The sequence below is a fragment of the Spermophilus citellus genome, assembly GCF_964194105.1.
Source record: "Spermophilus citellus genome assembly, chromosome: 14".
Classification (NCBI taxonomy): Eukaryota; Metazoa; Chordata; class Mammalia; order Rodentia; family Sciuridae; genus Spermophilus; species Spermophilus citellus.
In genome coordinates, this window is record NC_138194.1 from 29466295 (window position 1) to 29481578 (window position 15284).

At 38.6% G+C, this 15284-nt stretch overlaps 1 protein-coding gene across 2 annotated transcripts in view; it reads left to right on the plus strand.

Annotated features, from left to right (window-relative positions):
- LYN (LYN proto-oncogene, Src family tyrosine kinase) overlaps positions 1–15284 on the plus strand; it is a 118688-nt gene that overhangs the window by 69801 nt on the left and 33603 nt on the right. For both annotated transcript variants that reach the window (XM_081265794.1, XM_081265795.1), the window contains exons 9-10: positions 11712–11894; positions 14000–14076. In XM_081265794.1, the coding sequence (XP_081121920.1) occupies positions 11712–11894; positions 14000–14076 (260 nt within the window). The remainder of the gene's footprint in view (positions 1–11711; positions 11895–13999; positions 14077–15284) is intronic.

A 15284-nucleotide genomic window follows, 5' to 3' on the forward strand; every position in this document is an offset into this window, starting at 1 on the left:
ATGGTGGCACATGCCTGTAATTCCAGTGGTTCAGGAGGCTGAGACAGGAGGATCCTGAGTTCAAAGCCAGCTTCAACAATGGTGAGGCACTAAGCAACTCAGTGAGACCCTGACTCTAAATAAAATACAAAATGGGGCTGGGGATGTGCTCAGTAGTTGAGTGCCCCTGAGTTCAATCCCTAGTACCAAAAGAGAGAGAGAGAGAGAGAGAGAGAGAGAGAGAGAGAGAGAGAGAGAGACCCTGTTTTTATTTTGAGACAGGGTGAATGGGTGAATAGCTATCTCTGTGGTAGAGCACCCCTGGGTTCAATCCCCAGTACCACCAAAAAAATTTTTTTTTCTGAAAATGCTCAAAGTCCCATCATTTAAGAGTTCTTCTTTAACACTAAATGTATCCTTCTCAGCCTGGCAAGAAGTGCATCAGTACCATTAATTAGAAAGTTAGTGGCTTTCTCCAATGAATTCTTTTGACTCATGTCTTTTTTAAAAGTTTTATAGTGAATATGAGTTTGTTTTGTAATAAGAATTAAGCAGGTTTTTTTCCCCCCTCTGGAGTCTGTACACATCTGACTGGATCACTTTCTCTGTGCCAGCTTTGTGTTAGTGAAAGCAAAAGTGATTTCCAAGCAGAAGGGGCAGCTGGCTTTTAAAACTACTCCATCCCCAGGTGAGCAGGAACTGAGAACTTCCAGCCTACTGCAGCCCCGGGGTATGTCACTGCCCTGCAGAGACTGAGGGAGAGGTTTCCCCTCCAAAACCCTGGCCCCTGGGACCATGGCTTGGTATACTTTCTCCTGGAGCCAGAATGTCTTTTAAATATGGGAGTTGCTGACCCAGCCTGTAATTATATTGCTTACTGCACTCTAAATCTGAGCTCACAAAATTGGTAGAATTCAGATGACTCATAATTGTATCACTCCACATTCTTCATTTTGGTTGGTTTGTCTCAGAACTGGCTGGGAGTGTCCGTTTCATGAGTGCTCTTGGTAGAGGCAGTCCCTTCCCGCATGTGCTCTGTTGCCTACATCCCCATATCATCCTTCTCCTCACTTCTCTCTTTTTAAAAATTAACATGAAATTAACAGAACGTAAAATGAATCATGTTAAAGCGAGCATTTAGAACATTCGCATACTGCGCAAGCTCCCTCTTTGTGTAGTTCCAAAATAGCTTCATCAACCCCAAAAGAAACATCATACTCATTAGGCAACAATTCTCTGTTCTCCCCTCAGCCACTGGAAACCACCATTCTATGTTATATTTCTATCGATTTGTCTATTTTAGGTGCTTCATATAAGTGGAGTCATAGAGTGTTTGTCCTTTTGTGTCATTTAGCTTATTTCACTTAGCATAATGTTTTCAGGGTTCATCAGAGTTTCATCCTTTCCTGTGGCTGAGTAATATTCCATTGTATGGATATGCCACAGTGTTTTTAACCATTTATCTGTTTATCCACTGATGGACATTTTGCTGCTATGAATGTTTATGTACGAGTTACTGTTTGGACACATATTTTCATATCCCTTTGTTTTATACAAGGAGTGTAAACACTGGATCATACTGGATTTGTCTATGTTGAACTTTTTGAGGAACAGCAAAACTGTTGTCTGCTCATTTAAAAAAAAATGATTTGCCATCTTCTTTTTACCCCTTGAAAGACTTTTATTTATTTATTTTTCCAAATACACAGAAATAGGGGCAGGAATAGAATAATGAACAAAATATACTGTTCACCTCGATTCACGAGTTGTTCATACATTGCTATATTTGCTTCATCGTGTATGTAAGTGTGTGTGTGTGTGTGTGTGTGTGTGTGTGTCTGACACACATGTTGTTGAGCCACTGGAGACTAAGTTGCACACATGATGACTCTACTCCTAAATTTCTTAAGCATGGGTTTCCTCAGATCAGGGCCATTATCTTACACAACACAGTGATCACATTCAGGAGATTTAACATTGATACATACTACTATCTGACATAGAGTTCATATTCAAATTCAAATTTCTCCCATTGTTCCAATAATGCTGTTGTGACTATTTTCACTAACCTCTTTTCCCCAGTGTATTTGCACTTAGTTGACATGTCCTTAATCTCCTTTTTTGGTTTGTTTGTGTGTTCCCCCCACCCCCTTGTTGTTTTTGTTTTGGTACTAGGGCTTGAACCCAGGGGCGCTTTATCTTGTCATTGTTCTTTAGTTTGAAACAGGGTCTCTTTAAGTTGCTGAGTTTAATTTCCTTTAATCTAGGACAGCCCTGTGTCTTGTCTTCATCTTATGACACCCACATTTTGTAGAACACCAGCCAGTTGTTTTGTAGAAGGTCCCACAATTTGGATTTTTCTAGTGCCTCTCCTGGTGTGGCTCAGGTTGTTCCTTGGGGAATAGGATGATGTGTTCTCTGTGATCATCAGGAGACACAGAACACTGTTTGGTCCTGTTCTTGCTGATGTTCTATTTGGTTTTAAGGCAATCCACCAGATTTCTTCATGGTGACTTGTAAGTCTTCAAAACGGTGTAAAAGAAACTTTCCCCAAAGAGCTTTAGCACAGCATGCTCATTTTTAATTCTCTGCCCTCTTAGAAGCTGCGACATCACTCTAAAGCTGCGTTCTTTCCTCCTTGACTAGCTCCCTAAACATACCTGCTCTGACCTCAGCAGCTCACATTAGGAGCTTCCTCTCCCTGGCCTTTCTTTTCAAGGGTTATCTCTTTATTGAGAGTTTGGGCTGGAAAACATATTACCAAAACTGCCTTTAACCCAGGTCTCTGCATGCTCCCTCCTCTATGTTCTTAGTGCATTTTTGCATACTTGACTCTAAGTCTGGGCTGTACAGTGTCCTCAGGCTCTGTTCCAGGTGCATTTTCATTGGTTTTCTGACTTAATGCAAGTAGCACTATAAGAAAGACATTGTTGTCAACATAAAAAATGATAAAAAAAAAAAGATTTAAAAATTCGCCGAAGTCACTCAAAGCAATGAGAGAGCCAGGCTGTTCTGGCACCTCACATAAGCTCTGGACTCATTCATTTCTTAAGCTATCTACAGGTGAACTTGACTTCTCTCACCTTGGTTTCCATGTCAGTGAAATATGCAATCAACCAGCTCATCAGCTGTTGAGAGGATCAATGAGATATGTATCTGAAGTGTTTCCCAGAGTCTGGCTTTGTGTGCTTCATTTTTATTATTTTCATTTTTGCATGCTTGACTCTAGTCACTGTTGGCAAAATGCCAGGGGCCATACAGACTTGGCCATGGCTCTCAGCAACTGGAAGCTGTATTTTGATGGATTCTTTCCAGTTTTGGTCATGAAATCAAACTATAAATAAGGAAATTAGACCATTCTGGGGATACTTGTCCATGAAGGAATTGCATGTCTATCATTAAGAGAAATGTAGAGGAATTTAAGGAGGGTGTGTTCATTCCCCTGAAGATAGTCGTCCTGCATGTAAAATGATGGTTTGGAATTTCATTCCACCTTTTCAGGTTTAGCTATGAAGCCAGGATAAAGGCAGAGAACTGTATGCAGAGGGATAAGTCACGTGTACCTGAGAAATAAATAACAGGAAGCCAAGTTCAGTTGCATGAGTGGATTGTGTGTGTATGAGTTGTATCTCAATTAATGCTGTTTTAAAAAGTGCAGTTACTATGTCAGAAATGCTATTGTCAGATGCATGGTCAGTGAAGCTTCCAGAGGGTACCTGGTGAGGGTCATGGCAGACTTTATCTCGTGCTTCTCTGTACCAGTCAGGGTCAGAGAGTGTTAGAAAACTTAAGGGGCCTCAATAGTGAAACAGGAAATTGGATTTTTCCAGGGGATTCTTTTGGCTCATCAATCTTTTTCTAAAGTTTTGCGCCCTTCCTTCCCCCCACACACACTGATCTGGGAAGTTATCAATTTGAGGGAAAGAGATTAAGATAATCCTCTTGTATTTTCTTAACATTTTTTTTGAGGGCTTCTAGCAAACAGAATGATAAACTCTCTACCAGCTCCATGGTGGTAGTGCCCAGATCTGACATTTACCTGCCCAACTTGCCCATTCGAAAGAAACCAAGGGTTGAACCAGCAGAAAACCAGAAGCAAGACTGGGGACACAGGAACAGCCTACACTGAAGTCAAATCATGTACAGCTCAGTTCTGTCTTCAGGACTCCAGCCTGTGCTAAAATTGTGCACCTGGACTTTGGCCACATGTGACTGAAGTTTGAGAAAATTCTTTGTGTCCACAGCTCATTCCCCCTGTCCACTCCTCACCCTTTCCTGTTCATGGGCTTTCACTGTGCCATATGCTAAATATTTGCCCTTTGATTTTAGAGAACTTTATTTTAGCATGCTCCCAGGTGCCTGGGAGAAACTGGGGTTTAGAAGAGAGGAATGGTAGAGTGTTGAAAAACATGTAATTTTCCTACCCAGTGTGTTATTTTAAAATTATTTTAATGGTACATTATTATGATACATAATGGTGGGATTCAGTATGCCATATTCATACATGCATATGACATGATTTGATCGCTCTCATTCCCCAGTATTCCCTTTCCCCCTCCTCTTCCCTCTCCGTTTGTTTATTTTATTCTACTGATCTCTCTTTTATTATTATTATTATTATTATTTTAATTAGTGCACTATGATATGATTATATAGAAGCAGGGTTCATGTGTTCTATTTATACTTGGACATAGCACAACTGGGTAGATTTTGTTCTCCAGTACTCCCCATCCTCCCATACTCTAGATTCCCTTCATCTACTCTTAGGTAAAAAAAAAGGGGCGGGGAAATCACAGATGGAGTCTCATGAAAATAGAGTGTTACTTTTTATTTAAACTGCCTGAATGTCGAAAATCTTATGAAAAGGCATTGGATAGATTTGCTAATAATGATTTTTTTAAATTGTGGGAAAGTACACATGCAACTTATATCTTCACCATTTTTAAGTTCACAGTTCGGTAATTAAGGACATTTAGTGTTGTGCCCCTATCTTCCAGAATTTCTTTTCATTTTATGAAACTGTATTCATTAACACTAACTTCGCCCTCTCCCCTCCTCAAACCCATTGGCAACCACAGGCTATCCTGTCTCTATGAATTTGACCATTCTGAGAACCTCAAATAAGTGTCATCTCGCAGTATTTGTCTTTTGGTGACCATCTTATTTCCTTTAGCATAGGATCTTGAAGGCTCTTTCCATTACAGCATGTGTCAGAGTTTCTTTCCTTTTCAGAGCTGAATGGTGTTTCCTCTTATGTGTGTTATCAGTTTATTCATCTGTCATTGAGCACTCAGGTTGCTTCTACCTTTTAGCTATTTTGGATAATGTGGCTATTAACAGGAATATACAAATGTCTCCTGGAGACTCTTTTAGTTATCATGGGTATGCACCTGGGAACAGAATTTCTGGATCTTACGATCTTCTATTTGAATAATTTTGAGGAATCACTGTACTGTTTCCCACAGTGGCTCCATCAGATGACATTCCCTTTGAGAGTGCACAAAGGTTCAGATTCCTCTACATCCCCACAACCACTTGTTATTTTTTGGGTTTTGCAGGGATGGTTTATTTGGTTGATTGACTTTTTTTTCTTTTTTTGACAGTAGCCATTTTAAGAAATGTAATGTGGTGAGTATCTCATTGTGGTTTTTAGTTGTAGATGAACACAATATCTTTATTTTTATTTATTTATTTTTTTTACGTGGTACTGAGGATCATACCCACGGCCTCACACGTATGAGGCAAGTGCTCTACCACTGAGCCACAACCCCAGCCCTCACTGTGGTTTTGATTTTCATCTTTCTTATGATTAGTGCTACCAACACCTTTCTATGCATACTGCTCATTTTTGTGTCTTCCTTGGAGAAATGTCTATTCAAGTCCATTGCCTTTTTTTTTTTTTTTCCTGGTACTGGGAATTGAACTCAGGGATACTTTACTACTAAGCTACATCCCCAGTCCTTTTTCTGCTAGACAGGATCTTGCTAGTTGCTGAGGATGACCTCCTGCTTGCAGTCCTCCTGCCTAAGCCTCCTTAGGTGCTGAGATCACAGGCATGCATCCCACACCAGGCTTATTTTTTTAGAATCTTATTGCTTATTTATACTAGTAATGTTTTAAAAGAGAAAGGTAGAACAGCTTTATCTGAAATGGGGCTAAAATAGAATATAACATATTGTAACCTGTGTGCTGTTGAGTGAAATGCTATGGATAAGCAGTGTAGTAGACCACATTCAAAGAATGGTAATTATTAAATATTTAATATTATTATAAAGAAAATATGGTAAATTAGTATAAGAGCTATGAAATAGAAAAATCACCTAAGATTTTCCCTGAACAAAAGTTATTTGTGTCTTTAAATAATCTTTTTTTTTTTAAATTTTGGGATAATGGTGGATTTGTATGTGACACCAGGAAATAATACAGAAATGAAAGCACATGCTTACACAGAAATTTATACATGAATATTCATAATACCATTCATTATTGAGAAGAGCCAAAAAGTGGAAACAAATCAAATGTCTATCATCAAATACTGAATGGATAAACAAAAGGCGGTACACCTATTCAGGGGAGTAGTCAGCAAAGTAGAGAGAACAAAGAACTGATGCAGTCTATGACCTGGGTGACTTTAAAACTCTATGCTAGGGGAAAGAATCCCTCACAAAACAGCCTGTATTGTATGTTTCCATTTATATGAAATATCTAGAACAGGCAAATCTATAGAGACAGAAAGCAGGTGACTAGTTGCCTAGGGGTAATCAGAGCACAGTGAGAGTGACTAATGACTACTGTATCTCTTTTAGGGGTGATGAAAATGTTCCAAAGGTGATTGTGCTGATGGCTGTACAATTTTATACTTTAAATGGGTAAACAGTAGAGTATATGGATTTCAATGAAACTGAGATATAAACAGAGGGAGGGGCAGGGTGCAGTGGGCTCCTAGTAACCAAGGAAAGAAAACAAAAGAAAAGAAGAAAATTTGACCTGAGATCTTTTCCCAATAGGGTCTGAGAGTTTGGCTGTCATCCAGGAAATCCCTTCTTAATTACTGAAATAATTTCAATCTGTTGAGCACGGGAATACTGGGAATAAAACCAAAACAGTAATGATTGGTGATGCTATTGCTATGTGTCTCTATTTGACCATCCAAGGGCTGGTGGTGCAGCAAGTTCTCGACAGTTTCGAGCTGTCAGAAATTGGTTTTTATTTCTCATGTAATAAGTAGGCTAGCTTTTCTTGTTAAGAAAAAAAAAGCAACCAATTTAAATCATATCATTGTCAGCCAAGTGAGTTCATTTTTGTCAAGCATGAGGAATTGTTCATAGGCTACCTGTCACATTTTATGGTCTGATTTTTTTTTTTTTTTTTTTTTGGTTTGAAATACAGAGAACAAATACTAGGAAATGACCTGTCCTCTGGGGAAAGAGGTTAGGTGGGGATAAAAGAAAGAGGTGTCCCTGCCGCAAGCTGTTTCCTCCTGTTTGTGTGATCCTCTTGACATCTGACTTGGGCGACATGTTTCCTCTGTGGATTCTTTTATTCCCAGGGAACTGTCCAAGCAGCGAGGAGATGGATGCTGTTTCCTCTTACCGCTTGGTCTATGAAAAGACTTTGTGGAAGAAGGGAGACCTTTTAAGTTGAATTTTGCTGGATACATTCTTATTTGAGCCAACTACATTGAAATCAATTACCTGCCAACTTCCAGTCAAATGCATGCATTTTTTTTTTTTAAAAAGCTACCCTCCACCTTGAGGTATGTGGGCACTTTGTAACAAACCAGTCATGGCTGGAATCAGGAATTTTCTCAAGTTGTCACATTATCTATCTTTGTGGCCAACTGAAACTCCACAGGAAGTTCTTTACTACCTTGAAAATATTATTTTTAAAAAAACATTTTCGTTCTGCAACAACAGCCCAGATCTCCAGATCTGCCCTTCATGGAATCTTCAATGACAGGGGAGTATCTCATAAGGTATGATTTGATCCTTAGTGCTGAATGGAAACCCTGCCTCTGGAGTAAGGATGAAGACCCCGGCTGTTTTCAGTACCGCAGCCTGAGAGATCCCTGAGAGAAGCTGCTGCTCTCCTTGAGCTGCAGGACACAGCTGTTTAGACACTGTTGGTCTCCAACCCCTTATCAGCATTTTTAATGTCTTCAGCAGCTGCAGTATTTCCTGGCCAGTTTTTCCCTTAACCCTTGGAATGCACTTTTTTTTCCCTTCATCCTTTAAAAGTATGTAAATGTCTCCATAACCCCGATTATTTGTAAGATGACAAAAGAAGAACCGTCTTGTTCCTGTAACTCTCATTACCGTGCAATGTAATGAGAGGACAGGAAAGTGCATAACACACAATATTCAACTTCATGAATAATCACAAAATGAAAGCCTGTGTCCAGGCCCCAAATGTCCCCTTACCCCTCCCCAATCACAGCTTTGCATGTTCCCCACAGATATCTGCTACTCTGACCTTTGCAATAAAATTTCCTGGCTTTTTTTCTTTTTCTTTTTCTTTTTTTTTTTTTTAATAATGGAGATTGAACCCAGGGCTTTGTGTTACTAGGCAAGTGCTGTACCCCTGAGCTCTGCCCCCAATGACGTTTTTCTTTTTTTAAATAGTTTTACTACTTTTATATTGGTAACATGTGTATCTATTGGCTTGTTCTTGAACTTTATGTAAATGAATTGTACTGGATGTGCTCTATTACACCTGGCCTCTTTTCCTAGACATCTTTGTGTATTTCTTCATGTTTTTCGGTTCAACCATCGTCATAGCTATATGGTGTTTGTTGTAAATGTATTCTGGACATGTAACAGTTTGTTTGTTCATTTCACTCTTTACTGTTGAAACTGGAGTTATTCCCAGGCTTTGGCTACTAGGCACAATGTGCTTGGAACAATTTTTGTGCTGGTACAAGGGTTTGCAAGTTTCTCTAGGGTGACTTGGAATCAATTTGCTGGACTGAAGGGTACAGTCAGCCCTCCATACTTCCATGTCCACAGATGCAAACCAACTTGGAGGGAAAATATTTGAGGAAAAAAATTGCACTTGTATTGAATAGGTGCAGACCTTTTTTCCTTGTCATCGTCCCCTGAACAATATATGAGGCATTTATATTATATTAAGTCTTACAAGTAATCTAGAGGTGATTTAAAATATGTGGGAGGGGGCTGGGGTAGTGGCTCAGTGGTAGAGCTCTTGCCTTGCATGTGTGAGGCACTGGGTTCAAGTCCGCATATAAATAAATGAATAAAATAAAGGTTCATTAACATCTAAAAAATATTTTTAAAAAATATGTGGAAGGATGTGGGTAGGTTAGATACTAATGCTATGTCATTTTATATAAGTCAGTAGTCATTGTGTACTTTGACCCTCCTCAGATTTTGGTATCCTTGAGTGGTCCTAGAATCAATTGCCTGCCGATTACCTAGGGTTGACTATTTATGAATCTTCAACTCTACGAAATACTGTCCAGACTTATTTTCCTAAGTACTGGTCTCAGTTTAGATGCTCACCAGCAATGTGTAAGAGTTCTTAATAGTTTCTTGCATGACCAGTAGAGTTATACCCAGAAGGATGTGGCCAGAGCAGCACAACTGGTATGTGGTCCCTTGGAAGGAGGCTACAGTCAGCCCCTTGGGCCCCTTGGGATATCATTGCAAAAATTTGCAATTCAATCTCACTGATGCACGGAAAAGAGCACAGAAAAACCACCTAAGGAGGCTGTCTCAGGGTCTTCCCATGGGCAGGGGCTCACCAGCAGTTGATATTGTCAAGCTGGGCAGTGATTTTTCCTTGTGGCTTTATTTGCATTTCTCTGATTACTAATAAGATTGAGTAACTTTCATCCATCTGTTAGTCACTGGAATTTCTTTTTGAGATACCCACCCAAGTCTACTGATTTTTCTGTTTTACTTACTGTTTTGTAAGAATCATTTACAGATTCTGGACATTAGTCTCTCTTCAGTTGTATTTGTTATGGAGAGTGTGTTTTCTGGCTATGTTAGGCTACTGATAGACTCACATAACTGAGGAATTATTTATAAATGAATAAAAAAATTGTAAAGGAATCTTTTCGATTCACATATAATTTTAAAGGGCTTTTGTTGGTGGAATTTACTTTTAAATTACCTTCAAGATCGGTAGAAAAGGCCACATTGCTTATAATTGTGGGTTTAGATGGCAATTCAACTTAATATGTTCATGATTCTGTTACTTGAAGTAGGTTGTAGCTTTTGAACAGGATATGGACAGTTTTATTTTTTTCCCCAGCTTTCTATTACGATCTTCTTCTTATGTTCTAACATTTATTTTATACTGAGTTCTTCATTTTCCTATAGGGTGCTACGAACTACTGCTATGTAGAAACCAAAGTGGAACAAAAAGGAAACATTTTAATAAGTAAATCAGTCTTTTTTTCCCCCAAGTACTTGGGATAGAACCTATGGCCCACACCAGCTATACCACTGAGGTACACCTCAGCCCTGAAAAATCAGTCTTAATGATCAGGGATGACTAAACTAATACTTTTTCTTGCCCATTTGAGGGTTTGAAATTAAAAATAACTACTTTTATTAAAAAAAAAAAGATTCAGTCTCATTGAAAAATTTATTTAAAGTAGAAAAGAATAAGAGAAAATGAAGGTCATTCCAAATTCTACCACCCAGAGGTACTCCTGGTCTGACTGAGCCTGCTTCCTGTCATCTCTTGTTTATTATACACATACAGATGTTACTGTGACCCCCAAAGGGGAATTACCACTTCCACAACACCTTTTTTAGGACAGGTACTTGCAAAACTTTAACACACCAGGTAGCAGTAACCCATGGGAAGATTCTAGGGTATCACCAGCAGCACCTCCCTCCTCAACTTCAGTTTTTACGCTTCCAAAAGAACCATGGAAACCGAGACAAAAGGAAAGGGCCTAGTGATCATTTCTATTTCTGCTTTGCCAAACCGCTGAGGAAAGGTTTTCCCAAGAGAAAAATCAGGATTAAAATTCAGCTATTTTCATTGAGCAGAGTCTGCCTAGCCCGTAAGTTAAACCATGCTGGGTTTTTCCCCCTTTCACTTATAATAATTAAAAATAAAAAAATGATAAAGAACTCCTCTAAAAATATAATAGCCCATAGTTGCACCCTTGGAGATAGCCAGTATTCATTGTGTACTTTGGCATAATTTTTTCCACATCACGTGTGTGTGCATGTGTGTGTGTGTGTGTGTGTGTGTGTGTGTGTGTGTGTAAAGGATTATAAAATATATAAAGCTTTTTGTTTATTTTGGTCTTGGATAACATTTTTTGATGTTTATTTTTTAGTTGTAGTTGGACACAATATCTTTATTTTATTTATTTATTTTTATGTGGTGCTGAGGATCGAACCCAGGGCCTCATGCGTGCTAGGCAAGCGCTCTACCGCTGAGCCACAGCCCAGCCCAGCCCTTGGATAATATTTTTTAATCAGAGGTCTCATGATGGAGTGCAAATAGATGCATTTTTTACTATTATCTTATAAAATCCTTTGATTTTGAGTAATTTTAGATTTTTTATAAAGAGAGAATGAGAATTCCCAATTGTCCTTCACCCAGCCTCCCTGATTTTAATACTGTCTAGTGTTTTATCTTGGGCTCTCTCTGTCTGTAACTAAATATTTGTCTAACTCTGCCTCCAAAGGGAAGTTTTTTAATTTCCCATTTGATGTGGCATGCCCTGCTGTCTTGTCGCTTCCTAGGTTACTATAACAACAGCACCAAGGTGGCCGTGAAGACCCTGAAGCCTGGCACCATGTCTGTGCAAGCATTCCTCGAAGAAGCAAACCTCATGAAGACTCTTCAGCACGACAAACTGGTGAGACTCTACGCTGTGGTCACCAAGGAGGAGCCCATTTATATCATCACCGAGTACATGGCCAAAGGTGAGTGGTCCCAATGCCCAGTGCTTCAAAGGATGTCCGATCCACAGTAGAACGTTCAGATGCTCAGAGAATACTCAAATAATTTCAATTGAAAAACAGAATGTTCACTACTGAAAATCAGAAAATATTTAAAAAAAAGCATTTCATAGGACTATTCATCATCATAAGTAATCCATGTTATCAAATTGGTGCATAGTCATCCTGTTTTCTCTGCATCTGCCTACATATGCCTATGAGCCCAATAATAATATCCTACACCTATCCTCTCTCTTAAGACTGCAATAAACAATTGTCAAATAAATGAATACACATTTCAAAGAAGTCCTTGAAATTCTAAAACTAGCTCATTTTTTTCATTGACATTATCTAGTAGATGTTCAAGGTGTCACTTAAAAATTTTTAATCAATTGTTTGGTGATTTGGCTTCATGGTAGATTGCTTGCCTGGCATACAAAAGAAAGTTAAAATTGAGTTGAATTCTTATGCAATCATGGAATCTCTGAAGAAGAGGTTCCAAGCAACCTTCTTTTCTTCTTTTGTTATCACCTTCAGATAAAGGACTTTATATTACCAGCCTTCTTCCTTTATTCACCTCTGATTCAGTAGAGATACTAATAAATTCTCAAATAATTTTTAAAAATGTCTTCGGAAGTAATGAATGAAGAGAAGAAAGTAATATGAACAATAATCCAAAATTAAATTACCTCATACATGGTGAACTTTATAGTGTGATGTCATAGCCAAATAGGTGAGGAAGATGAATAGTGTATTTTCTTATTTAATATCTGTTAATATTTCAGCATAGCATCAGAGTCCTTCCAAAAATGGACATTGTTAAACAAACAAAACCAAACTAAGCCTATATGGCCTGGGTTGCTATAGCCCAGGAAATAGGCTCAGGACCAGACATTTGTAGGAGTTCAGCAGATATTATCAAATTAATTAACTAATAGCATTCTAAGTAATATATATATATATATAGATATAACTTTTCCTCATAACAATACCTAGCATTTATTGAACACTTACTATGTACCAGATGGTTCTGAATACCTTGCATGGGTGATCTCACTCAATCTCTTCGGAAATATGAGGGCTAAGAATATTTCCTGTGTAACATTTATTGAGCCCTTTCTACCTGCCAAGCACCACACTGAATGCTTTAAATCTATCCCAAGTACATCCTCACAAGACCTCCAGTATAGCTACTGTGCCTATTTTATGGAGATTTTGCTAAACTCAGTAACTTGACCAAAGCTACCCAGGAGGTTAACTCTTATAAGCACAGGGGGAAAACAGGTCTTGTTTTAGACATGATACCACAGGAAATAAAAGAGTTTTTCTGTTGACACACTCCTGTTTGGGTAGACCAAATATCTTTTTATCAGGGCAGAGTTTATTTATCAGATACTCTTTTTAAAAAATTTATTTATATATGGCAGTGGAATGCATTACAATTTTTATTTGAGGATTTATGGCATGTACAGAGCTCTGTACCTTTTGTCAGTTACAGATAGGTGCACACTTATAATCCCAGCGACTTGGGAGGCTGAGGCAGGAGGATCATGAGTTCAAAACCAGCCTCAGAAAAAGCGATGTGCTGAGCAACTCAGTGAGATAGGATCTCTAAAATACAAAGTAGAGCTGGAAATGTGGCTCAGTGGTCGAGTGTCCCTGAGTTCAATCCCTGGTACCCGAAAAGAAAAAAATAAAAAGATATAGATGAGGGTGAGCCTAGCCTGGTGTCTGCTAAAGGCAGATCCTCTATGAGGATTTACTTGCCAGCTTTCTATTCCAGAAGAGCCCACTAAAGATCAGGTGGATGTAGCAGCCTCATTATGATGGCAGATATTCTTAAATGCATTGTTTCAGACACCTAGAAAAAGAAAAGCAGTGTCTGCCATTCTCCTTCTCCCCTGGATCATGCACTATGTTTAACAGATTGGAAGGGACTGGGTTGGACCAGCATCAGGAAAAGACTTATAACCATACAGAGCTGAGCAAAGCCAGTCATCTGTCGGTCTTCCCCAATATCATTGAATTTTGCCTGGGTTTTTCTTCTTGCATGTTTGAACTACACTGCCTTGTTCTTCTTCTGTGAACAGGCAGTTTGCTGGATTTCCTCAAGAGTGACGAAGGTGGCAAAGTGCTGCTCCCAAAGCTCATCGACTTTTCTGCTCAGGTAAGGTCTTCAGAAGCCTTCCTGCTTCGAATTCATGATGAAATCACTTTTCCAGGGAGAAGGAATTTCTTGTGAATAGTTCCTAGTAGTAATTATGAGACAAAGACCTTCCAAAGTACACATCCTTGGAGATAATAATGGGACTTTTCATATGTGTCCAGATTTGACTTGGATATCATTTTTTTTCTTTCTGGTTTTTTTTTTTTTTTGGGGGGGGGGCGCAATATCATCTTTTATAAGACAGGTAAACCTCTTTATGCTTATATCATTTCCCCACAAATCATAGAAAGAGTGCTGAATCAATCAATTTGCTTAGCTTTTTGAAGAGGCAATTCCATACAGTTAAGAGCAACTTCTAAACCATGCGTGTTTCTTTAAGTTCTAAATCTAAGACACTGATACTTTTAAGTCCTCAGCATTCTTGGAAAAGCAGGAACTATGATTCCTTCTCTTTTCCTGCTCTTTCTCTTCTCACTTTTTCTTGTTGGGCTATGTTGTAAGGATTCTGAGAAATATTCATTGGTAATGGTTTTGGTACTAACCTAGAAGTTGCCCATGTGTTCACTTTGGAATCCCATGCATCCTGAAGTGTATTTAAGAGCAGAGACAGATTACCCAGAAACAGAGCCATTGTGCCTGGTACATCAAGGAAATGCACATATGAACAATGCCAGCTATTGATTTTTAATAGTTTCATCATATCTCTTAGTCATGTTCAGTAATTGGCTTGATTTATTAATCAATGTTGGCCATGGATCGCTTATTCTGGGAAGGTCATGTACCATAAAACCCAATGTATGAGGCAAAAGAGACTTACAGACATCTAGGGAAGGATAGGTGGCCTTTATGATCATCAATTTTAAAATTTTATTAATTTTTTTACTGGTACATTATAATTTTATGTAATAGTGGGATTTATTATGTCATTTTGTGCATGCACATAACATAATTTGCTTAATCTCCCTCCCCCAATCCACTTACTCTACCAATCTCCCTTCTATCATTATCATTTTAATTAGTATATTATCATTATATACATGAGCAGGATTTACTGTGGTCTGTTTGTACATGAACATTGCATAATTTGGTTGCTTTCATTCCCCTATACTTCCCCATGCCCTCTCCTCCTCCCTCCTGCTTGGTCCTCTTCCTCTTTTCTGTTGGTCTGTCTTCTATTTTCATGAGATCACTTTTTTTTTTTTTAAATT